The 23,783-nt window shown below is 47.4% G+C and overlaps 1 protein-coding gene across 2 annotated transcripts in view; it reads left to right on the top strand.

Moving 5' to 3' along the window:
* Window positions 1-1,431: 1,431 nt before the first annotated feature.
* DOCK1 (dedicator of cytokinesis 1) overlaps window positions 1,432-23,783 on the top strand; it is a 315,244-nt gene continuing 292,892 nt past the window's right edge. For both annotated transcript variants that reach the window (XM_061478569.1, XM_061478568.1), the window contains exon 1: window positions 1,432-1,686. In XM_061478569.1, the coding sequence (XP_061334553.1) occupies window positions 1,551-1,686 (136 nt within the window). In that variant the 5' untranslated portion in view covers window positions 1,432-1,550. The remainder of the gene's footprint in view (window positions 1,687-23,783) is intronic.

Genomic DNA, 23,783 nt, shown 5'->3' with positions numbered 1-23,783 from the left:
TAGATGAGTTGGAATGTGTAGGTGGTGACCTGGGGGACAACTCCCAAAGACAGGAGAAAGGAAGGTTCACAGAAAGAGGAGTAGAATCCCTCCGATATTGAGTACTTGATCTCCAAACCTGACGGTACCGAACGCTGTTGTGTTCCTAAGGATCCAAGAAAATAAGAGGAGAGAAAAGAGATTTAACCCTGATCTCAAAAGACGACCTATTTTCATTCTTAAATCTGTGGCATGGGGCTTCTCCTTTGGCGGACTACTCCTAACAAATGCCAGCCTGGCAGACATTTCACCCCTCTGTTTCTCTTCAGTGTTAACCTTCTGCTTTGTGCTGACTTTCACCCAGTTTATCTTCTTTTTGTTTAAGACTGCTTTATATATTTTCTTTTTAAATCACTGTCAAAGGACACAGCGGTTGAGATCAGGAAGCTCATTTCCCTTGCTCATTCTTTTGTAATCACATATTGCATGTCTAAATTAAGCAGGGGATGTTAAGTTTGGACCAGGTTTTTGATTTATGTTGCGCAATCAGGTGGTTTCTAATCTTTATGGCCCAGGAAGGATTTACTTGGAAACGTGCGCTCATCAACATGGCAACACCCAAACACGGGCAGCTTGCTACTCTTACGTATTAGCAATTACCTTGCTTTAGTGCTGCACTTCTGGGAAGGAAGCAGCCAGAAAACCTTGAGGGGCAGATGTTTACAGGGATCAGAGCAGAGGCTAAACCCCATCAAACACAGAATCCCATCCTGGTTTTGGCTGGAAGGGACCTTAAAGCTCCTCCAGCTCCAACCCCTGCCACGGGCAGGGACCCCTTCCACTAGAGCAGCTTGCTCCAAGCCCCTGTGTCCAACCTGGCCTTGAACACTGCCAGGGATGGGGCAGCCACAGCTTCTCTGGGCACCCTGTGCCAGTGCCTCAGCACCTTCCCAGGGAAGAGCTTCTGCCTAAGAGCTCATCTCAGTCTCCCCTCTGGCAGGTTAAAGCCATTCCCCTTGGCCTGTCCCTACAGGCCCATGTCCCAAGCCCCTCTCCAGGTTTTCTGCAGCCCCTTTAGGCACTGGAGCTGCTCTAAGATCTCTCCTTCAGGAACCCTCTCTTCTCCAGGCTGACCCAGCCCAGCTCTCAACTTATGAGAGACCGATGATTTCTTCACAACAGGTGTTCTAAAGACGATTAGAACCTTCCAATTAACCTGCCTGCCTCTGTAGCCCTAAGGCCAGCCATGCTGCCTTTATACCGAGCTGATTTTGCACAGGTGAAGCCGCTTTCCAGCAGAGCAAGGCCAGGTGTACCTGGAACGCAATCGCACCATTAGGGTGAGTGCCAAACAGCCACCACCTTACTTCGCTCTCCTTTGTGTAGAAACCCAGCGGGACTCGGCCGCGTTTCCCATCGTTGAAGGCCCTTCGGGGGGGGGCGGGCGGGCTTCGGCCCGTTCGCTTGTGTGGAGCTCAGCACCGCGGCCGGCCGGGGCGGGCAGCCCGCGCTCCCCTCCGCCTACCCCGGGGCCGGCCGGGGCGCCCGGCCGCTGGCTCCGCCCGCACCACATGACTGACTCCGCCGTCGGGAGAAACTTTTCCCGTCCCGCGGTTGGAAAATGGCGGCGTAGGAGCGGGGCTCTCGCATCCCCCAGCGCCATGACCCGCTGGGTCCCCACCAAGCGGGAGGAGAAGTACGGAGTAGGTGAGGAGCCGTCCCGGCGCCGAGCCCGCCTGTTGCGCCGCGGGAGCCCCGGCCAGGCGCGGGCCTCTCTTCTTCCCTCCTTTCCCCTTCAGCGCTGCTGCTGCTTGCGCCGGGCCGGGGCCGCGCTCGCAGGGAAGCAGCGGCCGCGATGGGGAGCGGGGCGGCCGGGTTAACCCCGGGGTGGCCTCCGTGGTTGCAGCCCCCCCACCCGCGGGGCTTCGGTCGGGGGAAGTTCGGAAGTTGTGTGGAAACCTCCTTTGGAGCGCTTAAAAAGTTGCCTTTTCCTCTTGTTTATTCCTATTTCCTTCCCCACTGCTTTGCCTGGCTGGAAGAGAGCTTTGAGTTGCTCTCAGATTGGTTTCTTTCCTCCGCTTCCAGCGCCGGATCCGCGGTGCTGCCCGGTGCGCCCTCATCCCCAGTCGCTCCCAAGGGAGAAGGCTCTGGCTCTCGCAGGCAGTGTGATTTTCATACAGATGAGGGGTTTCCCCTCCGCGGATCCATTCCGTTCTCTGCTTCTTCCGTCCCTTTGGAACAGAGGCGGATTGTTCTGTGCTGCTGGTTAAAGCATCTCCGCTCTCATTAGCCGTAATTAAACGGAGCCGAGCGCGGGTGGCTTTGGGCAGCGTTGGACTACGAGGGCCTGGTTTGGTTGTGAAGATGGTTCGTTTTGTTTGAAAGCTGGTTTTAGGGGTTATGGAGGAGAAAACTTTCTTGGCCCGAGCGAGAGCGTGTGTGTTGGGGAAGGAAATGATAAATCTGGCTGTTCAATTTGGAAATGCACATTTAATGTCCAGCGCATTCCTTGGACTCGGATTGTGAAGAACAGCTTTTCATACGTACTCACAGCTAAGCCTTGTATAAACACCAGGAGCAGGAACAAGGAGTTTCTGGGTCTAAGGAGAGCCCAAGTGAATTTTGGGAATTAAATTTCAATTCTGTGTGTACATTCCTAGGAAACAAAGGCATGGCTTTTAAATCACTGGGAATTCCTGGCTGTCCGGTTACACTGTGTGGGACCTGTAAGGAGCATGAGTGTTGGGGATGCAGGACAGATACACAGCAGCAGAAGTGCTGTGGGTGGCTGTCGCTTACTAAGTTCTCCAAATCCCTGTTTTGTGGTGTGGGATAGGTAAGGTGTTTCAGGAAGACTGGAATGACTGAGCCATCACATAGTATATACCCGGTGTTCCAAACCAGTAACACAAGAAAGCAAGTTGTTCTTTGCAGGAACTTTGTATCTGGTACTGTGGTGGAGGTGATTGCCCAGACCTGGCTTTCCAGGAATTGATGTCCTGGAGGTGAATTTGAAAGGATGAGAGAATAAGAAGTGTGGAATAGATTGCATATTTAAGCATACACTTCCAGTGTATTTGGTTATCCAGCGTGGGAACTTCCCTATGTAGCAGGAGAACAAGTCTTCAATGTACTTTAGGGAAAAACATGGGTTCAGAGTTACAAAAAGCATGAGGTTATGTGCTCAGTTGGTGTTCTTTTGTGGTGTCTGCTGCTCTGGAGAGGAGTTGGTCATGGCTTTATGATAGGCTTGTTTTTGTATGGTAGTTGAGGGGTGATCCTCAGCGAAATTAGGGTATTTCTCTGCTGAGCTATAGGGCTGTGAGGGTTCAAATGCAGATGAAGTGTTACTTAGAGATAAAATCAGATTGAGAGCTAATTGCACGTTGTGATTCACTGGCCCATGCCACTCTGCTAGACACCGTTTTGGCTGAATTTTGGCTTCTTTTTGGTATTGCTGGGTTTCCTCCTGAGGAAGACGAATATTCAGTTTGGTTATACGTGCTTTACACATCTTTGCATTGTTAAACAAGGTTGCTTCTGGACACGGTGATTCTTCTGATGCTTCGTTTATTGCTGCTTGTGAAACTTTGTGGTTGTGGGGAATTGGTGCAGTGGTTGGATAGTCCCAAGCACAAATGGAGAAGATGCTGTTAAATTGAGCGTGCTAACTTTTTGATTCCTAGTTACTTACCATGACCAGTGATGGAGACTAACTTTGGGTCAGTGTTGTCTGGCAGTGAAGCAGGATTAATTGCACTGCTACCTTCATGATACATACATGTAATATGCTTAGTGTGAGTGCTTCACTACAGTAGAAATGACAGGAAAGTATCTATTGTGGTGGATTATATTACTTATGTTCCAGTCATGGGAGCTCAGAAATGTGTGTGTATGTATGCAAGATGTGTAATTATAATAAACGTATACATATGATATACATGTGTGTATGCACCCTAGAGTGGTTTGGGTTGGAAGCTCATTTAGTTCCAACCCCCCAGTGCAAATAGTGTAGTTCTTTTCCCTCCTCTTGACCAGCATGTTCCTATGCACAACAAAGCTTTCTTAACATCTCAAGTCCCAAAGATTGGCTGACTGTGATGCAGTTGGAACAAAATATTGCAACATCCCTATACAGAAGCTGTGGTAGGATACAGGTGGGTTAGGAAGCGCTGCTCCTCCTGGCACGGTGGGGTTTGTGGATGCTCCTGGATGTCCAGCACGTGTGTAAACTAAGTTTAAGAGCTTCAAACTGAGGAGTGCTGCTGTGTAGTGCACAGGCATTATCTCAGCAGGCAGTTGTGAGCGTGACTCAGCTCCACTTCCTGAGAGCATTCAGGACTCAGCACGTGGGGCGGTTGGATGAGGAATGGGTGCGGATATAAAGGGATAATGCAGCTATTAGATTAACATAAAGGGAAGCATCTGAAACGGGAAAACAATGAGCTTAACTAAAAGCAGCTTTTCTCCATCCTGATGCTGTGTACCCTTACCCTTCTGGGTTTTCTCTCTTGCCTCATGACAGTTGGGAGATATGTGGTCGTGTTGAGGTGGCCACGTGGATGTCTGGCTTCCTCAAGAGGGACATCAGAGGCTTTCAGAAGCTGCTTGTATCTGCTGCTTACTCTGGGTGTGACAAGTGGCTGCGGATTGTGGCTGCTCAGTCTCCTGTTTTCCACTTTTAGTGGGATGTGAAAATGGTAATTCTGGTGTTCCTCCTTATGCTGGTGGAGAGGAGATGTAATGAGCTGCTTTAGGAAGTCTGGGAGCCTGAATAGTACTTCTGAGATAGCATAAAGTGGCTCTAGCAGCTTCCAAATCCTCTTGACTTCTGCTGTTACTTAAACCTTTTCCTTTGGGCTTAGAACTGCAGTAAGAACTGGCGCTATTCTTAATGCAGGTATCTCCTTTAAAATGCATTTATGTTCACAGTATGCACAGATATGGAGTAATTGGAGCAGTACTGTGATAGTTTAATTGCTATTTTCTTCTTTTTTTAACAAAATGGTGAAATAGAAAAATGGTGCTGTGTGTGTCCCTACGTGGCCAGATGTAGAAGAACTTCCAGGTTGCAGGTCTTGTGCTCGATGAGATCCAGTTAATTTTCAGGATGCTGACTCTGCTTTCCTCTGCTGTTCCAACTGAGTCACTGGAAAACATGGGTAGTTGTGCCCTTACTATGATCGGTAAGAAGGTGTGAGCTCTGCCTTGCAGGCAAGGTGTTCCTGGCTTTCGGACAGCTTCATAAATGTGAAGCCTTGATGAAGATAGTGCTGGGTATCTGTACAGGATGATGTGTTGAGTGTTACTGCTTGAAAACAGCACGTGATGCCTGTATTATGCCAAAGATAATGGGTCACGGACACCGGTGTCTTAAAATCAGTCTGTAGTTCTGTAACTGTGTGTATATATATATTTTAGTGTTGCTAGTTGTGCTTCTGTAGCATATCTTGTCAGAGCCCCACCCTGCAGTCCTGCATCCAGCTCTGGGGCAGCAGCACAAGAGAGATGTGGAGCTGCTGGAGCGAGTCCAGAGGAAGCCATAGAGATGCTGCGAGGGCTGGAGCAGCTCTGCTCTGGAGCCAGGCTGAGAGAGCTGGGCTGGGGCAGCCTGGAGAAGAGAAGGCTCCTGAAGGGGAGACCTGAGAGCAGCTCCAGTGCCTAAAGGGGCTGCAGGAAACCTGGAGAGGGGCTTGGGACAAGGGATGTAGGGCCAGGCCAAGGGGAATGGCTTTAACCTGCCAGAGGGGAGACTGAGATGAGCTCTTAGGCAGAAGCTCTTCCCTATGAGGGTGCTGAGGCGCTGGCACAGGGTGCCCAGAAAAGTTGTGGCTGCCCCATCCCTGGCAGTGTTCAAGGCCAGGTTGGACATAGGGACTTGGAGCAAGCTGCTCTAGTGGAAGGTGTCCCTGCCTGTGGCAGGGGTTGGGACTGGATGAGTTTTAAGGTCCCTTCCAACCCAAACCAGGCTGTGGTTCTATGACTTTTCCTTTTGTACAGTTGCTGACAAGTCTGTGCTCTGATACATCCTAAACTGATGGAGTAAAAATGCCCATGCAATATTTGCTGATGCATTAGCGTAACACCATTTTAGTAAAGGATGTGCAGGTTCAGTCTCCTAGAGGTAACATACCCAACTGTTTTATTTTGTGATATCTTGCGCTATCTTTTAATTCCTTGCTTGTTACTGGGATGCATTTCTGTGCTCCCCATCCCTGGCATCACATGAAGCAGAGGTAAGGTCCTGGTAGGTGAATTGTACTTCTGAAATGAGTGACCTTAATTTGACTGTGGGCATGTGTTTGGTTGCTCTCAGTTTACACAGCAGCCACTACTGCTCTCTCTCAATAAGCACTTCTTGCAAGCAAGAGATTGGAAAGGGATAAAGGCAACAGATAAGTGGAAGCAAGTGTGTACTCCTGTTTGTTTTCATCCAGGTCAGTAACAAAACTGCAAATGGGGATTGTTCCAAGAAATGGTTCCTGTAGGGATTCACCAGAAATATTGTTTTTTACTTGTAGAACACATATGGACTTCCTGCTGTCAGCCGGCTGCATGTGAGTGTGATACAGAGCAGTTATTTCACTCTGCAGAGTAAGTTCTCAGTCAGTCCAGGGATTTTTCAGCTGTTAATTATCATGAAACCGTGGAGTGATTTGGGTTGGAAGGGACCTTAAAGCTCCACCAGCTCGAAGCCCTGCCACGGGCAGGGACCCCTTCCACTAGAGCAGCTTGCTCCAAGCCCCGTCCAACCTGGCACTTTCAATTTCCACTCTTGATCCTAGAAAATCAAAGGGGAGAGGGAATTTTTACAAGACAAGGATTTAGACTTTATGTTGTACACAGGTTTGAATGTACCAGTGGGATAAGGTCCTGATTTAAGGTTTTTGGTTTGGTTTTAATTCAGGGGAAAAGCCATTCTGGAATTTCAGATACCATGGTGGGTTTTATAGTTCTCCTCTTTGTCTCTTATTGCTGTAAATACTTGATTTAGGTGCACTGATAGGACTCTGATTTTGGATGATGTACCACCCTTTGTGCAGCTTTCCTTGTATAGAATCATAGAATAGTTAGGGTTGGAAAGGACCTTAAGATCATCCAGTTCCAACCCCCCTGCCATGGGCAGGGACACCTCACACTAAACCATGGCACCCAAGGCTCTGTCCAACCTGGCCTTGAACACTGCCAGGGATGGAGCATTCACAACTTCCCTGGGCAACCCATTCCAGTGCCTCACCACCCTCACAGTATCATAAATACCTTTTCTGCATTGGCAGAGCTTTCATGGAAGAGGAAAGTAAACTGGATGCAGCTTAGTGTCCAGGAAGCCATTGTCAGTTTGCAGCTACAGGCATAAGCATTGCAATAAGTTGTCTTTGCAATGGTTGTGTTTCTGGAGTTTGTCCAGTGTTTGCTGCAGAGCACATGCAGGATATGCTTGGTCTGATCCTTCAGTAGTCCTGCAGGACTGAAATCCAATAAATCTCATTAAATACCTGTAGGTGGGGCCAACTGGAGATAAATGGCTGAAAGCTGACTGAGATGAATGGATCAAAGCACAAATGGGGAGCTAGTGCTAATACGGTTTTAAAGTATTTACTCTATTAAAGATATCAGTCTGGCCTCTCCTCTTCTATTGGGTGCAAGTCTGAAACTCTCATGAAACACGGAGTGGCAGCTCATCACTGCCCCTCTACTCTGCTCTTGTGAGACCCCTTAGAGCTCACAAGTTCTGGTGTCCCCAACATCAGAAAGACATGGAGCTGTTGGAGCAAGTCCAGAGGAGGTCACGAGGACGATCAGAGGCTGGAGCACCTCCTGTATGGAGTTAGGCTGAGAAAGTTGGGGCTGTTGAGCCTGGAGAAGAGAAGGCTGCGTGGAGACCTCAGAGCAGCCTTCCAGTATCTGAAGGGGGCTACAAAGATGCTGGAGAGGGACTCTTCATTAGGGACTATAGTGATAGGACAAGGGGTGATGGCTCAAACTGAAATAGAGGAAGTTCAGGTTAGATATAAAGAAGTTCTTTACTGTGAGGGTGCTGAGGCGCTGGCACAGGGTGCCCAGAGAAGCTGTGGCTGCCCCATCCCTGGCAGTGTTCAAGGCCAGGTTGGACACAGGGGCTTGGAGCAAGCTGCTCTAGTGGAAGGTGTCCCTGCCTGTGGCAGGGGTTGGAGCTGGAGGAGCTTTAAGGTCCCTTCCAACCCATTCTATAAAATACATGGGCTGCTCTTCTTTGTGGGCTGTCTTTGACCTTCAGGGAGATGGACCACTGAGCATTCAGCTATTTTAGTTTTTTTTGTAAACTTACAAGCCCTTTCAGTTTGGTTTTCTGGCCTGTGGTAGATCCCAAGGCTATTCTGTCAATAGCTGTTTTCTGAATAATGCTTTTCATGGGTTCCTTAAAGAATTACTGGAGTACTTTCCTCTCTTAAATTTTTCTGGGGGGGAAGTTGAAACCTAAACCAAAAGGAATGTTGAAAAAGACGATTCTTGGAATTCTGAAACTTTTATCTGCCTTTTCAGGCTGCTGTTGTGCAAGCATTTGTATATTTGTAGGATTAATCTCTCCCTCTTTATGTAATTTGGGCATTAAATGTGGTTTCTGATGTTAAAGCAGCAGCAGTTGCTGAATTTGTTTCATCAGCAAAACGTGAAATATCTCTAGGAATACTTTTCTGCTCCATGTAGCTTTGTCACTAAACTGAAACAATCCCATTGAGAACTGTTATGTGTCATGTATCCATACAGGTAACAAAACAGATGGATAACTGAAGTAGCTATTGGCCGTGATACTTGAATTTGGTTTTTTTTACAAACTCTTTTTTAGCACAGCTGCTTTATTTAGGGAGCTGTTGATGTCATCTTAGCCCAGACCTTTTCATAACTTGATTTTGGACGTTTGTGGTGGCTGGTTTTACTGAAGGGTGTTGGAGGAGTAAAATGTCTTCCTAGAAGACAAGAAAATCATACAAATATCCTGATTTTCCTGAGGGTTTCTCCTCTCAGCTCACTTGCTAGACAAAGAAACTATCATAGAAAACCAAACAGAATCCCAGCCTGGTTTGTGTTGGAAGGGACCTTAAAGCTCCTCCAGCTCCAATCCCTTCCACGGGCAGGGACCCCTTCCACTAGAGCAGCTTGCTCCAAGCCCCTGTGTCCAACCTGGCCTTGAACACTGCCAGGGATGGGGCAGCCCGAGCTTCTCTGGGCACCCTGTGCCAGCGCCTCAGCACCCTCACAGGGAAGAGCTTCTGCCTAAGAGCTCATCTCAGTCTCTCCTCTGGCAGGTTAAATACCAGGGAGTGAGTGATGCAGGATTTGCATTGTAATTTATGAACACAAATGGGAGTAAAATTGTACGTAATCCGTGTAAGTGCTTGTAGACACTTGGTTTCCTAAGGCGCTCTGTTGTATGTGTCCCTATTGTTGTAGTAACTGTGTTACTTAAAACATTTTTACTACAGAAATTAACATGAAGCCCAAAAACCTGCCTGAACAGCTCCAAGTTGGAGCTTGGTGCAGGGGTTTTGGAAGCTCACTGTAATAAAGGAGCATTCCCATAGGAGCCCTGTGTGTGGGGAGTGTTTTTGGTAGCATCATGGCGAAACGTCTTCCTCCTGAAGGAGCCTCTTGGCTTGAGGTGGCGAGTTCCTAACTGAGTGCTCGCAGTGCTTCCTGGAGGCACAGCTCCTGAGCAGCTTTGACTGTGTTCATCTGGTAGTGCAGGCTGGATGTGTGAAAGCACATGAACCATGATGTGCCTGAGAGCTCCTTCCAGCATGCAGATACCTTTTGGTGTTCCAGCCCTGGGTGTTTGTGTTTGCTCTGCCTTCTCCTCCTCCTCGGAACAAAGCACGGAAGTACTGACATCACTCAGTTTGAAGCTGAATGGAATAAAACAACACATGTTTAGGGAACAGAGCTCAATAGCCCATGGGTCCCAGGAGGAGTAACTGCTGCCAAACAAGGAGCTGATGATGCCAGAATGTACCCAAACTGAGTGCCCAAGGACCTTCAGCTGTGTTGTGTTAGCAGAGGAGGGCTTTCCTATTTTCCATACATAGAATAAAATACTTCAGAAGAAATAAGATGGTGCTTGTGGTCCCTGCATAAGGCTAAAGGGAGTTGGAAGGGGCAGGGATATCAGATCACGGAAAGCTGCGTCTCCAGCCTGCCTTCCAGCTGATGCTTTAACATCCTCCTAATCCTGCCAGCTGGTCTGCAGGAAAGAATACTGGCAACAGGGAATGGTTCATGGGATGTAATTGGGTGCTTTTAGTGAGGAGTTGCTTCTGCTTCATTGTGCTGTTTGTGTAGTAGTATCTGTTGTAAAGGCCATGCATCAGGAATGAGGTGAGATCAATGTCAGAAGTATCCCTGTAGTGGACGCTGCAGCAGGAAACATCCCGATGCTGAGCCAGATGGAAGTCGTTGATGCTTTGAGATTCCAAGTCCTGACGCAGCTGGTGAACAATTTGAAAGGACTCTTGCTGCAAAAAATCTGCTGTGCAGATGACTCCAGAGAGCAAATCATGACCCTGGAATGGCTGCAGATTGTCAAGGCAGTGGCTTGGAATGGCCTGTGGGTCGTGCCCTCTGAAGGAGGGGTTGCACTGCAGCTGGGTGACTAAGTGGAGACATGGTTAATATGTCACTTGGGCCAGGCAAGTTAGAGATAAGGGTCTGTGAGAATATTTAGACTTTCTCTTGACTAAATATAAGGATATTGTCCCCAAATATAAGGGCATGAATAAAAAAATGCCATCAAGATGGCAAGAAGTGGGGGTTTTAATTACCGTTTTTTAAGTAATGGGAAGAGCTAATGGTTTGTTCATCAGAGTTTGTTTGATCTGGGGCTCCCAGCACAAGAGGGACGTGGAGCTGTTGGAGCGAGGCCAGAGGAGGCCATGGAGATGCTGCGAGGGCTGGAGCAGCTCTGCTCTGGAGCCAGGCTGAGAGAGCTGGGCTGGGGCAGCCTGGAGAAGAGAAGGCTCCTGAAGGGGGAACCTGAGAGCAGCTCCAGTGCCTGAAGGGGCTGCAGAAAACCTGGAGAGGGGCTTGGGACAAGGGATGTAGGGACAGGTCAAGGGGAATGGCTTTAACCTGCCAGAGGGGAGACTGAGATGAGCTCTTAGGCAGAAGCTCTTCCCTGGGAGGGTGCTGAGGCGCTGGCACAGGGTGTCCAGAGAAGCTGTGGCTGCCCCATCCCTGGCAGTGTTCAAGGCCAGGTTGGACACAGGGGCTTGGAGCAAGCTGCTCTAGTGGAAGGGGTCCCTGCCCGGGGCAGAGGTTGGAGCTGGAGGAGCTTTAAGGTCCCTTCCAACACAAACCATTTTATGATTCTAATTAATATATATAAACTACTGCTTACATGGAAGCCTATAGAATGTTAGGTAATGGTGATGTGTTTCCTCATGTCTGGCCTTGGCTGCTGGATGCCCTGCTGGCCTCAGGCTCTGTGTGTACCAACATATATTGCTTTGTATCTTCTGAGTAAAATGTACTCAGGGTTCGAAACTGTCCATGATTTTGACATGGAAGCTTTTTTGCTGCCTGATTATTTTCTGGTTTATGTTTTTTATGTATCATATAATGTTTAATGATTTCAAGGCGCTTTATTTCTTCTACTTTGTCATACAACCATAGACTGGTTTGTGTTGGAAGGGACCTTAAAGCTCCTCCAGTTCCAACCCCTGCCACAGGCAGGGACACCTTCCACTAGAGCAGCTTGCTGCAAGCCCCTGTGTCCAACCTGGCCTTGAACACTGCCAGGGATGGGGCAGCCACAGCTTCTCTGGGCACCCTGTGCTCTGAATACCCACCAGTTTTCTGCAGGCATCGCCTGTTGTCTTGTCCTTGCTTGAATTCTTTCCTTCCTGCTCTCCCAGCTGCCCCTGTTTCACCCTTTGTGTTGGTGGGGAATAGTGTTTATCTTTGGAGACTTAGAACTGGGGCAGATGGCATCTATAAGCCCTGCAGTGATGAACTGCAAACTCTTTTCACTTGTTTGCAGTATGTGGGGGCTGAATCATTTCTCTAGCAGAGGGTGTGTGCTTTAGATACAGAGCTTCATCCACCTCCTGCTGCTGTGCTGTCTGATGCTTGCCTGTTATCGTGACTAGGAGGTGTTAGTTGTTTCCATCAATCCATTGTGTCCTGGTACTGCTTTGACCCAGACTCTTCAGTGGGGTGGACTTCAGAGACTTGTTTTTTAACTCATCCCATCTGGGATTGGTGTGTCCTATGTTGTGGTTTCATTTTTGGTTTTAAGTCCAGTGTGAAGGGTGAGTGGTGCACCTGCAGTAGTGGTTTTGCTGATGGTGTTTTTGGTAAGTTGGCTTAAAAATAAAAAGCAGTTTATGGCTGCTTTTAGGGTAGTTCTGTAACTATTTGGGCTGCCATCGCAAATCAGAGATCCTCTAGAATGTATGACTTTGGCCTGGCAGCCTGTAACTGCCTCCTCCTTCACAGCCTGGCAGCAGTACCTCTATAGCTGTTGACAGTGACATCTGTGACCTTGATCAGGTCTGTTCTGCACTTTATTGGCATCTCTGCTGATGCTGCTCACTGGTTTGGCTTTGGCAAACTTTCTCCTGTTGGCTTCCCTGCTGCTATGTTGGGCAGCAGTGTGCAAAGAACAACTTGGAATGTCGGTAAGACTGGGATATGGAATTATAGAATAGTTAGGGTTGGAAAGGACCATAAGATCATCCAGTTCCAACCCCCCTGCCATGGGCAGGGACACCTCACACTAAACCATGGCACCCAAGGCTCTGTCCAGCCTGGCCTTGAACACTGCCAGGGATGGAGCATTCACAACCTCCCTGGGCAACCCATTCCAGTGCCTCACCACCCTCACAGGAAAGAATTTCCTCCTTAGATCTAATCTAAGCTTCCCCTGTTTAAGTTTTAACCCATTACCCCTTGTACTATCACTACAGTCCCTAATGAAGAGTCCCTCCCCAGCATCCCTATAGGCCCCCTTCAGATACTGGAAGGCTGCTCTGAGGTCTCCACGCAGCCTTCTCTTCTCCAGGCTGAACAGCCCCAACTTCCTCAGCCTGTCTTCATACGGGAGGTGCTCCAGTCCCTGATCATCCTCGTGGCCTCCTCTGGACTTGTTCCAACAGTTCCATGTCCTTTTTATGCTGAGGACCCCAGAACTGCACACAATGCTCCAGGTGAGGTCTCTCAAGAGCAGAGCAGAGGGGCAGGATCACCTCCTTCGACCTGCTGGTCACGCTCCTTTGGATGCAGCCCAGGATACGGTTGCTTTCTGGGCTGCGAGCAGGCACTGAAGCTGGCTCATGTTCAGTTTCTCATCGACCACCACCCCCAAGTCCTTCTCCTTGGGCTGCTCTGAATCTCTTCTCTGCCCAACCTGTAGCTGTGCCTGGGACTGCTCTGACCCCAGGTGTGGGACCTTGCACTTGGCATGGTTAAGCTTCATGAGGTTGGCATTTGCTCACAATCACAGCAGCTTGCATGGACTCCTGTCTAAAATGAGTTTAGTGACATATGACAGAGCAGTGGGAAGGGTCGAAGCAGTGGTTAAAGATCCCTTTCCCAGTCTTTTCAGTTATTAAGCTCTTCTGGTGAAGAAACAGTTCTTGCTCCCAAGTGAAGCGGTTGGAGTTGGGAACAGATAGTTTTGTAGCTTGGAGGTATTTCTCAGACAGTAGTTTCCATCCTGTGTGAGTCAAACAATGTAAAATAGCAACCCCAGATTTGCGATGCAGAGCCAGATATTCTTTTGGTATTTCTTATATTGCACTTTGTTGGTTTTGTTCTTGAGTGTTCACTGTTATTGTGAGCCTAAAAGGATTAAATAAATAAAGCATTAGATGTTTACCTGGGTAGTAGGGATGTGCAGTTACATGAAATTGGATTGCTTTACTGCTAAGCATTACTGACCCAAAGAGCTCCAGGACATAAGGGGCCAGTGGACAAGGGTAAGACAAGGGGAATGGCTTTAACCTGACTGAGGGGAGACTGAGATGAGCTCTTAGGCAGAAGCTCTTCCCTGTGAGGGTGCTGAGGCGCTGGCACAGGGTGCCCGGAGAAGCTGTGGCTGCCCCATCCCTGGCAGTGTTCAAGGCTGGGTTGGACACAGGGGCTTGGAGCAAGCTGCTCTAGTGGAAGGGGTCCCTGCCCGTGGCAGGGGTTGGAACTGGGTGAGCTTTAGTGTCCCTTCCAACACAAACCATTCTGTTATTCTATTTATGGAGAGGGTAGAATGTGATGCTGGGTCATTGAAGCACAGCAACACCACATCAGTTAAATTTCCTTCTAATTTCCTTTAGAATGAACATAAAAATGAGTGTGGGTTCAAAGAATTCCCTTTAGGTGAGAAACACTGAGTGCGCATGGATATGAGCTCCCTCGGACAGCATGGTGAGGAAACCCCATCCTTAGTGGCAGGGCTGGTGATGAGATCCTGGCTCTCTGCAGCCTGGAGCGGGTGGACAGGGACCCTTTGTTCAGACCAGCTGCTGAAGCCAACTCTGCTGCTGCTCTGGACGCGGCACGAGGCATGTGATGTCTTAGTGCTTGGGAGAGCAACAATTTTCCCCTGTTTTTGCAAAATGCCCCTCTTTTAATGCTGTTCAGGTCGCTTCCGTTGTGTTTTTCCATTAATTCTGGTATAAGATACAACTTTGGGGCAAGGTATGATGGATTTCCCTCTTCTGTGCTAACCTGGCTGTTGTGGGAAAGACAAAGTGTTGGCGGAGCAATGGCAGCTCATAGCAGGTAATTCTTTTCTCTGACTGTTACTTGTAAGGAAGCAGAATGAGTTCCTCAGGGGTTGTTTGACCCTGGAGCTGTGCTCTCTCTTTGTACTTGCTCTTGGAGACAGCTGGAAGGACTGAGACAAATAAGGTGATGGCAAGTAAAAGTATATTGGGTAAGGTCTGATGTGTAAAAAGCCCACAACTCCTTCTCTCTCCTCTGCTCCGTAAGCTTTCCTGAGGAATTCAGTTTCTTCTTTCCTTGTAGAAACACTGAGGAAGAGCAGTAGGGAATGAGAACTTCATCCCATCATCCTGTTTCCCCCTTGCTTTAGGCTTTTTGCTCTGCATCACCAGCTCTACATTGCAGCAAATAGTGTCTTGCAGGAGCCATTCTTTTGATAACTGTTTCTGTAGTAGTGTGATTGTGGTTTTATTGTGTTGAACTTGATTCTTATGGGCACTGAAATGACTATTAAGATATATGTGACATTAAGCTCACTGCTATAGAAATGCTTAGTAAAAGGCACACTTGTAGCAAAATTATGTTGGGTGCAATAGAGACTTGCTGCAGTATCAAGGGAGAAGCTTGAAGCAGGGGACTGATGTGTCACATATCTTCAGATGGAACAAAGGTAGGTGTACTGTGCGTTATTCTTGCTAAACACCTCATGCAGATGTAACTGGGTTTCATTCTTGCTGGTCTTTGTGTAGAAGCAGCTGGAAGCTGAAAAAGGTGTTGTTGTAAATCATAGAATCCCAGCCTGGGTTGTGTTGGAAGGGACCTTAAAGCTCACCCAGCTCCAACCCCTGCCAAAGGCAAGGACCCCTTCCACTAGAGCAGCTTGCTCCAAGCCCCTGTGTCCAACCTGGCCTTGAACACTGCCAGGGATGGGGCAGCCACAGCTTCTCTGGGCACCCTGTGCCAGCGCCTCAGCACCCTCCCAGGGAAGAGCTTCTTCTTTATCTCCAACCTGAACCCATCACCCCTTGTCCTGTTGCTGCAGTCCCTGATGAAGAGTCCTTCTCCAGCATCCTTGTAGCCCCCTTCAGACACTGGAAGGCTGCAATATTGAAGGTTTTTGCAAAGGGTTCAGGCAGAGGCTGTTTTGAATTTCAGTTAACTAAAAGCTCTGAAGCCTGTTCTTCAGCTACACCCTAGTAAGCAGAGTGCACCTCAAACGCTGTCTTTGCCTTCTTTAGGGTGTTGCCTGTAGACCCACCATAGCAAGAGCCAAGTTATCACTTCTTAGCATCCCCCGGTGAGAAGCAGGAAATTCAGGGGAATAGCTAAACTCGCTTACTTTGTGATTGTGCATTATGAGACGACAGATGCCAAGACATCTACCTAGATAATGTTTTCTGTTTGTCTAAGTCAGCAGCTTGCTTGTTCTACAAAGCCAGTGTTGAGAGCTCAGGGTGTTCCGATTCCTTCTTGCTCCTAATGTGTTTCAGTTAATGGACTTTAATGTTAAAAATTGATTTGAATGTTCTTGATTGTGCTTCTTGTACTCTATGGATTATGACACATTATTAATGCTGTTATAGTCAGTGATGATACCTTTTCTTTAACACTAGCTTTGCACCCTCTGTACTTAGTGGTGAAGTACCGTGAATACAAATGAAGGTGCAAGAAGGAGGAGGGAGAAAGCTGTTAAGAGAGTGAGTTGGCATCTTGCTTCATTAGCTCCCTAAAGATAAAAGTATCTGGCTTAAAAGGGAGGAGGAGGGAAAGCAAGAACCTGGACGTGGTTCTTGGAAATCTTGGATAACTCCAGAACTCTTTATTTAATTAATGCAGAAAGGACAGATGTGCAACTTGTTCTGTCCTACTCGAGTTCTACCTGCGGGATTCAGCAGTAGGGCGGTTACACTTCTAGAAGGCACCATAGAATCAGGATGGTTTGTGTTGGAAGGGACCTTAAAGCTCATGCAGTTGCAACTCCCTGCCATGGGCAGGGACACCTTCCACTAGAGCAGCTTGCTCCAAGCCCCTGTGTCCAACCTGGCCTTGAACACTGCCAGGGATGGGGCAGCCACAGCTTCTCTGGGCACCCTGTGCCAGCGCCTCAGCACCCTCACAGGGAAGAGCTTCTGCCTTAGATCTAACCTGAACTTCTGCTGTTTTCAGTTTGAACCCGTCACTCCTTGTCCTATTGCTGCAGTCCCTAATGAAGAGTCCCTCTCCAGCATCCTTGTAGCCCCCTTCAGACACTGGAAACTACTCTGAGGTCTCCATGCAGCTTCTCCTCTCCCGGCTGAATATGACTCAAGGTTGGGGATTGCTCTGGATTTATGAAGTTTTCTCAGCTAATTAATTCCTGTTGAATAGTGATAAGACACCTGATGTGTTGCAGAACATATTGCTCCCCTGTGTTGCCATCTGTTGTAAAACCTGATGTGTCTAGTTATGTGTGTAGAGACTTGGGTGGCCCTTTGCTCTTTCTAAACTATGCTTAACCATCGGTTGATACATGAGAACTGAGAGATCTCGAGGTACCATAAAACACAATTACTTCTGGGGAGATTCTGACTGGTTGCAAGAGGAAACTTTTTCCTCATGAGAGCTATCAGCCACTGGAATGATCTCCCCAGGGAAGTGGTGGGTTCCGCAGTGTTGGACACTATTAAGATTCAGCTGGACAAGGTGCTGGGACATCCAGTCTAGGTCATGCTTTGCCTAGAAAGGTTGGACCAGGTGATGCTTGAGGTCCCTTCAACCTGGGATTCTGTGGTTCTGATATGAAGAGTGAACTGTGAGCCAAGCTTGGCGAGGTGAGGAATGATAAAACACAAGGTGACTTCAGTGTGGCAGGGAGAGCAACCCTTGCTTGGTGCACCCATGAAATAATGGTCTTTAATAAATCCTGGGTGCAACTCCTGACTCTTCTACTTTTCTTCTTCCTTCTCCATTGGCCTCAGCTGTGAATGTTGGAGGCTTGGCTGGGTAAGTAACAGAGGATAAAGGAGCCCCCCTCATACTGAAGGCAACCACTTTCCAGTTAGAGATAATAGGAAAACCTTCAGGTTTCTTTTATTTTGAACATAGGGAATTTGCAAGAGACTTTGCTTTCAGCTCTGCAGATTCAGTCTGCTTTTAGGCATAAAGCACTGTCTTTTTGATTCCTTTCCAAAGACAGTATTAAAATAAAGCTGGTAATGTGTTAAATGTGGCTTGCTTGCTTTTAATAGCATGGAATGATTAATACAGCCTTTATTGCAGAGTAATTCCAGGGAATATTGTTTTTATGGTTTCTTAACATCTCCGTTTTCATGCAGTCACAGAAAAGCTTTTTCAGTGTACGTTGATGGTACTTTTGTTTGCTCTTTCCTTTTATTCCCCTTCTGTCACCTCTCTGTAATTCTTTTAGTGTTGCAGTCCTCATTTTCCTAATGTGTGCAGATTAATGGGGGCAGTTCAGCAGAGGGGTTTGGTTTTTATTCTGTGGCAATAAATGGGGTTTTAGTACAATTACTGTAATGCCCTATTCATTGTTCCTTTCTTTATCAACTCCTAGAGTTGAAAAAGTTGCTCTTTCTGTGCCCACACTAATCCTTTTGCTTTTGGCATTGCAGTACTTCGGTGTAGATCTGCTTTGTGGTGCCAGTGGGAGGTGAAGGGAAGTAGGGAGAGCCTTTACCTGGAGACTTGCTCATCTGAAAGTACAGCTGATGAGGAAAAATACCTTTGGTGGCACTGAAACCTTCTGACTGTGATGTGGGAATGAGAGGGGGTTTCAGGGTGGTTTTGTCAACATGAATTTGTTTTGTCTTTTACCATCCTATTTCTGCTCATTGCATCTTGGAACTGAAATCCAAAGTTCACTGCTCTCGTGAGACCCCACTTGAAGCACTGTGTGCAGTTCTGGGGTCCTCAGCATAAAAAGGACATGGAGCTGTTGGAGCAAGTCCAGAGGAGGCTACGAGGATGATCAGGGGACTGGAGCACCTCCTGTATGGAGACAGGCTGAGAAAGTTGGGGCTGTTCAGCCTGGAGAAGAGAAGGCTGCGTGGAGACCTCATAGCAGCCTTCCAGTATCTGAAGGGGGCCTATAGGGATGCTGGGGAGGGACTCTTCATTAGGGACTGTAGTGACAGGACAAGGGGTAACGGGTTCAAACTTAAACAGGGGAAGTTTATATTGGATCTAAGGAGGAAATTCTTTCCTGTGAGGGTGCTGAGGCACTGGAATGGGTTGCCCAGGGAGGTTGTGAATGCTCCTTCCCTGGCAGTGTTCAAGGCCAGGCTGGACAGAGCCTTGGGTGCCATGGTTTAGTGTGAGGTGTCCCTGCCCATGGCAGGGGGTTTGGAACTGGATGATCTTAAGGTCCTTTCCAACCCTAACTGTTCTGTGATTCTATGATTGCTGTACACAGGGCTGTATGAAACTGAGATTCATGTGTAGTGCAGACTACAAGCTGAGGGAAGTGACACTGGGTTGCAAGAGCCTGTGGTAACTCTTCCATTCTTTCTGTGGAATGCCAGTGTGTTTGTAGGTTAGAGAGCAGAATCTTTCCTCATTAACAGGGGCTTTGGTATCTCTTCTAATATGGCCTCTTAAGTTACCTCTGTGACAGATCCCAGCCTGGTTTGGGTTGGAAGGTACCTTAAAGCTCATCCAGATCCAGCCCCTGCCACGGGCAGGGACACCTTCCACTAGAGCAGCTTGCTCCAAGCCCCTGTGTCCAACCTGGCCTTGAACACTGCCAGGGATGGGGCATCCACAGCTTCTCTGGGCACCCTGTGCCAGCGCCTCAGCATCCACATCGTAAAACTTGTTCCTTAGGCCTTAACTTAACCCACCCTCTTCCAGTCTAAAACCGTGTTTCCCTTAAGGAGAAAACACATTGCAACTCTCATTTTCCTGTGTGATAAAGGATGACAGTGTTTGGTTGCAATAGAAAAGCTTAGTGTGTCTGTTCAGTTGAAGTTTATAAGAGAGGAAAAATATTGTGCATGGATGAAGAGCATTGGGATGCTGTATTACTGTTAGCTGTGAGGTTAACTAGGTCTTAGTCATAAATCTTCTGATGCTGGAGTGACCATGCTCCTTGTCTTGGATATATGTTGTAGCCAAGGTTTTTCTGACTTAGGCAGCCTCCTAAGTTCTTTGCCAAAACAGTGACCCTGATTCCCAGTTCAAGCATGCTGGGGAGGCCTGTTCTTCCCTAGTGTAAATATTCCTAGCGCTTCATTTAGCTTAGCTCTCCAAGCCAGAAGTCTGTCACTCTGAGACTTGGATTTTCCAAGTGAAGCAACTTAAAGTAATAAAAACTTGGAAGTTATTCTTCAGGTTTTAAAGTATCTGAAATGGTGCCTCTGAATACAGTTGATCAGGCAAAACAGAAGTACCGGTTTCATGCTTTATTCCTCCAAATTCTTTTTCTTTAATTAAAGCTTTGTTGTTTGCTCCAATCAAACATTTGATCTGCCATAGCATCTTTTGATATCGCTCTTCATAAAGAAGTACCCCAAGAGGGAGTTATCTGCTAGCTTACATCAGAGTATGCAGTGTCGTTCAAGCCTTGATTTGTAATCACAGGGGTGGAATGCACTTTATAGTTTGGTGCTTTGCTTCAAGATCTGTCGGTGCTGCTGCAAGCCAAAATGAGGATGTTTTGTTGATGTGTTTTTCCACATATGTGCATCTTTAAAGCTGAATCTTCCCCCATGGCCATTGCTCCTCACTCAGTTCAGGTCAGTGGGAGCTGTTGTGGGCAGTAATTATCACCTGATGGCTGTTTGTCATCTTCTGTCAAAAGAATTGGTCATTACAGTGATGCTCCTGCTCCGGGACCCTCCTTGTTATAAGAGACACCAGTTAACACCCTTGGATGTAAATTCTCATGTCTTTTATTCACAGCTGCCTTTGATCCCGAGTGTCATTGCATTTAAATGCTGGAGAAATGCTGAGCTGAAGTGTGAATTGAGCACAGGATGGGTTTGAATCTGTCATCATGAGAGTTTTCCCTGACTGGGATATGGAGGTATTGGTACAAGGCAGTGGCGTTGCTTGTTGGGGTCCTGAAGGTGGAAACTCGAGTTGGATTCATTTTTGGTCATGTTGAGCACCCACTCTTGACTCTAGGCATGGCTGTGAGTGTTGAAGAGATGAGTTGGGTTGAAGAATCGTCCTCTTCTTCAGAATAGCCATTATGGCTTTAAAGTATTCTGCACCAGTTACCTAGGAGGGAGGATTTAGGGTTAATAATGAGAAACTTCAACCCCTTAAACCAGGAATAGCCACCTTGGCTTGTTTGAGTGTCAGTAAAACTATATTAGCTTCTAAAGCCTTCATTTAAATACTGTTAATATTAGTCTCCGTGATGCACTTGATTTTATTCTTTTCACCCTGAAGTCTCCTCTTATGATAATCTTACACTCTGGACTATGTGTTCTTTTCCATATTGCTATTTCTATCTCTGTGTTCCATTTTTGCACTCAGACATCAAAAAGTAAAGGAATGCCTCTGTAGTCTGTCAAGCAAGAGGTGTACCACAGAGAAAAGGACCAAGACAACCCATCACGTATTGGTTGTTGTTAGCATTTTAAGCTGGAATTGGTAAATTCTGGGGAGAATAAACAGTAGCTCCTGGAGGTTCCAAACAAGGTCATGGCCACGGTTGGAGGCAGTGCTGGGCACTGTGCCCCGTCCTCGTGGTGGGATTAAACCTTCTCATGTGCCTGCTTGGATGTTCCTGCCTGTGCACTGGGGCTAAACGGATTATCAGATTTGAGGTCAGGAGGGTATTTCCTTCCAGTTACCAGTTCTTATGGATGTAATTTATGTTGGTGATCTGTGTAAAATGGGCCTTAGCCTGCTGCTTAAGACTGCTTGGGAATAGGAGAAAATTGGGTGGGTAAGACCTCCTGGGTCTGATGTCTCATTGCCTTTAACTGTAGGTTTGAAGTTTGAGGGAAGTGCTTTGTGACCCGTAGGGAGTGTAGTACATGTCCTTAATGTCCTGCAAACTCTTTTGGTCTGAACATCTGTGAAGATTTCCTGCGAGAAGGGGAGTTACATGTGACTTACCCAGGTCTTTCTGTTCCTATGATAGTGTCTGAGAGTCCCACTGGAGCACCTCTGACCAGTGCTGCACACTAACCCTGTGCCTGGAAAGGGATGTAGAAAGAAAAGTGATGGTTATCTGAGGGGTGGAAGAAAGCTTTGAGGTGACTGTCATGTTCCAAGGGTGCTCTCACTCCCTGAAGAGTTGTGACAAGTAATAAATTTGATTATCAGGCACCTTCAAAAAGCTGCCTTTAGACACTGTTATGGAAGGTGCCTCTGTGAAGGGGAGGTCTGTGCTTAAAGGACAGCCCTTCGTGTACTGGAGATGTGAAGATAAGAAGCCTGTAGTGTCTCCTAGTGAAAGACAAAAACTACATTTTCCATTTTGTTAGTTAAGAACAGCATATAAACCACCTCTACACATGGTAACCTCATTGGGAGGAATAACTGCAGTTATAGAACTGCAGAAGCTTCTGTGGGACAAATTTGGCTATAGCCCATTAACTTCAGTCTTCTGAAATCAGGAGTTCCTGACTTTGGTTATAAGGATGCTGGGGAGGGACTCTTCATTAGGGACTGTAGTGATAGGAGAAGGGGTAATGGGTTAAAACTTAAACAGGGAAAGTTCAGATTGGATCTACTGAAGAAGTTCTTTCCTGTTAGGGTGGTGAGGCACTGGAATGGGTTGCCCAGGGAGGTTGTGAATGCTCCATCCCTGGCAGTGTTCGAAGCCTGGTTGGACAGAGCCTTGGGTGCCATGGTTTAATGTGAGGTGTCCCTGCCAATGGCAGGGGGGTTGGAATTAGAGGATCTTAAGGTCCTTTCTAATCCTAACTATTCTATGATTCTATGAGGGCCCTGCTTGATATTAGGTTTTATTTCTTAGAGTTTGTTCTGTATGAAACCTCAGTCTAGCTTTAGGAGTCCCAACTGTGATGTTTTTCAGATTATTAATACTTTTTCCCAACCCAGTCTGGTTTGCAGTGCTGTTTGTCAGATAAAATCCTGGGCATTGCTAATCTCAGTGCTCAGAGTTTCCAGATTTTCTTTTGGGAAGGGCATGGAGGAGTGGTCTTTGAATTATTTCTTTTTGGTTGTAGTTTATTATTTTCTGAAGACAGCAATTCTCAAACATTCTTTCTTATCAGCCAGGTCTTTGAAAACCAAAAACCCCTTTGTGGTTTCTGTTCATTGGTTGTAGAATCATAGAATAGTTTGGGTTGGAAAGGACCTTAAGATCATCCAGTTCCAACCCCCTGCCATGGGCAGGGACATCTCAAACTAGACCATGTTTACCAAGGCTCTGTCCAACCTGGCCTTGAACACCGCCAGGGATGGAGCATTCACAACCTCCCTGGGCAACCCATTCCAGTGCCTCACCACCCTCACAGGAAAGAATTTCCTCCTTAGATCCAATCTAAACTTCCCCTGTTTAAGTTTTAACCTGTTCCCCCTTGTCCTATCACTACAGTCCCTAATGAAGAGTCCCTCCCGAGCATCCCTATAGGCCCCCTTCAGATACTGGAAGGCTGCTCTGAGGTCTTCTCAGAGGCCCACGCAGCCTTCTCTTCTCCAGGCTGAACAGCCCCAACTTCCTCAGCCTGTCTTCATACAGGAGGTGCTCCAGTCCCTGCTCATCCTCATGGCCTCCTCTGGACTTGTTCCAACAGTTCCATGTCCTTTTTATGTTGAGGACACCAGAACTGCACACAATGCTCCAGGTGAGGTCTCACAGGAGCAAAGGGGCAGGATCACCTCCTTGGACCTGCTGGTCACGCTCCTTTTGATGCAGCCCAGGATACGGTTGCTTTCTGGGCTGCAAGCGCACACTGAAGCCGGCTCATGTTTAGTTTCTCATCAACCAACACCCCCAAGTCCTTCTCTGCAGGGCTGCTCTGAATCTCTTCTCTGCCCAACCTGTAGCTGTGCCTGGGATTGCTCCAACCCAGGTCATGTTGTCATTTCATTGGTGGGGGGGGATAATGTGTTATCTCTGGTAGTATATCTCATGCGTTATCTCTGCAGTATGTACCTGTAGCATATACCTGGTTTCTTCAAAGCAA

This window comes from Pezoporus flaviventris, unplaced genomic scaffold, assembly GCF_033815535.1.
Source record: "Pezoporus flaviventris isolate CSIRO_AGI_PZ_B2104156 unplaced genomic scaffold, CSIRO_AGI_Pfla_v1 ptg000129l, whole genome shotgun sequence".
NCBI lineage: Eukaryota > Metazoa > Chordata > Aves > Psittaciformes > Psittacidae > Pezoporus > Pezoporus flaviventris.
This window is presented reverse-complemented; position numbering and strand designations above follow the sequence as displayed.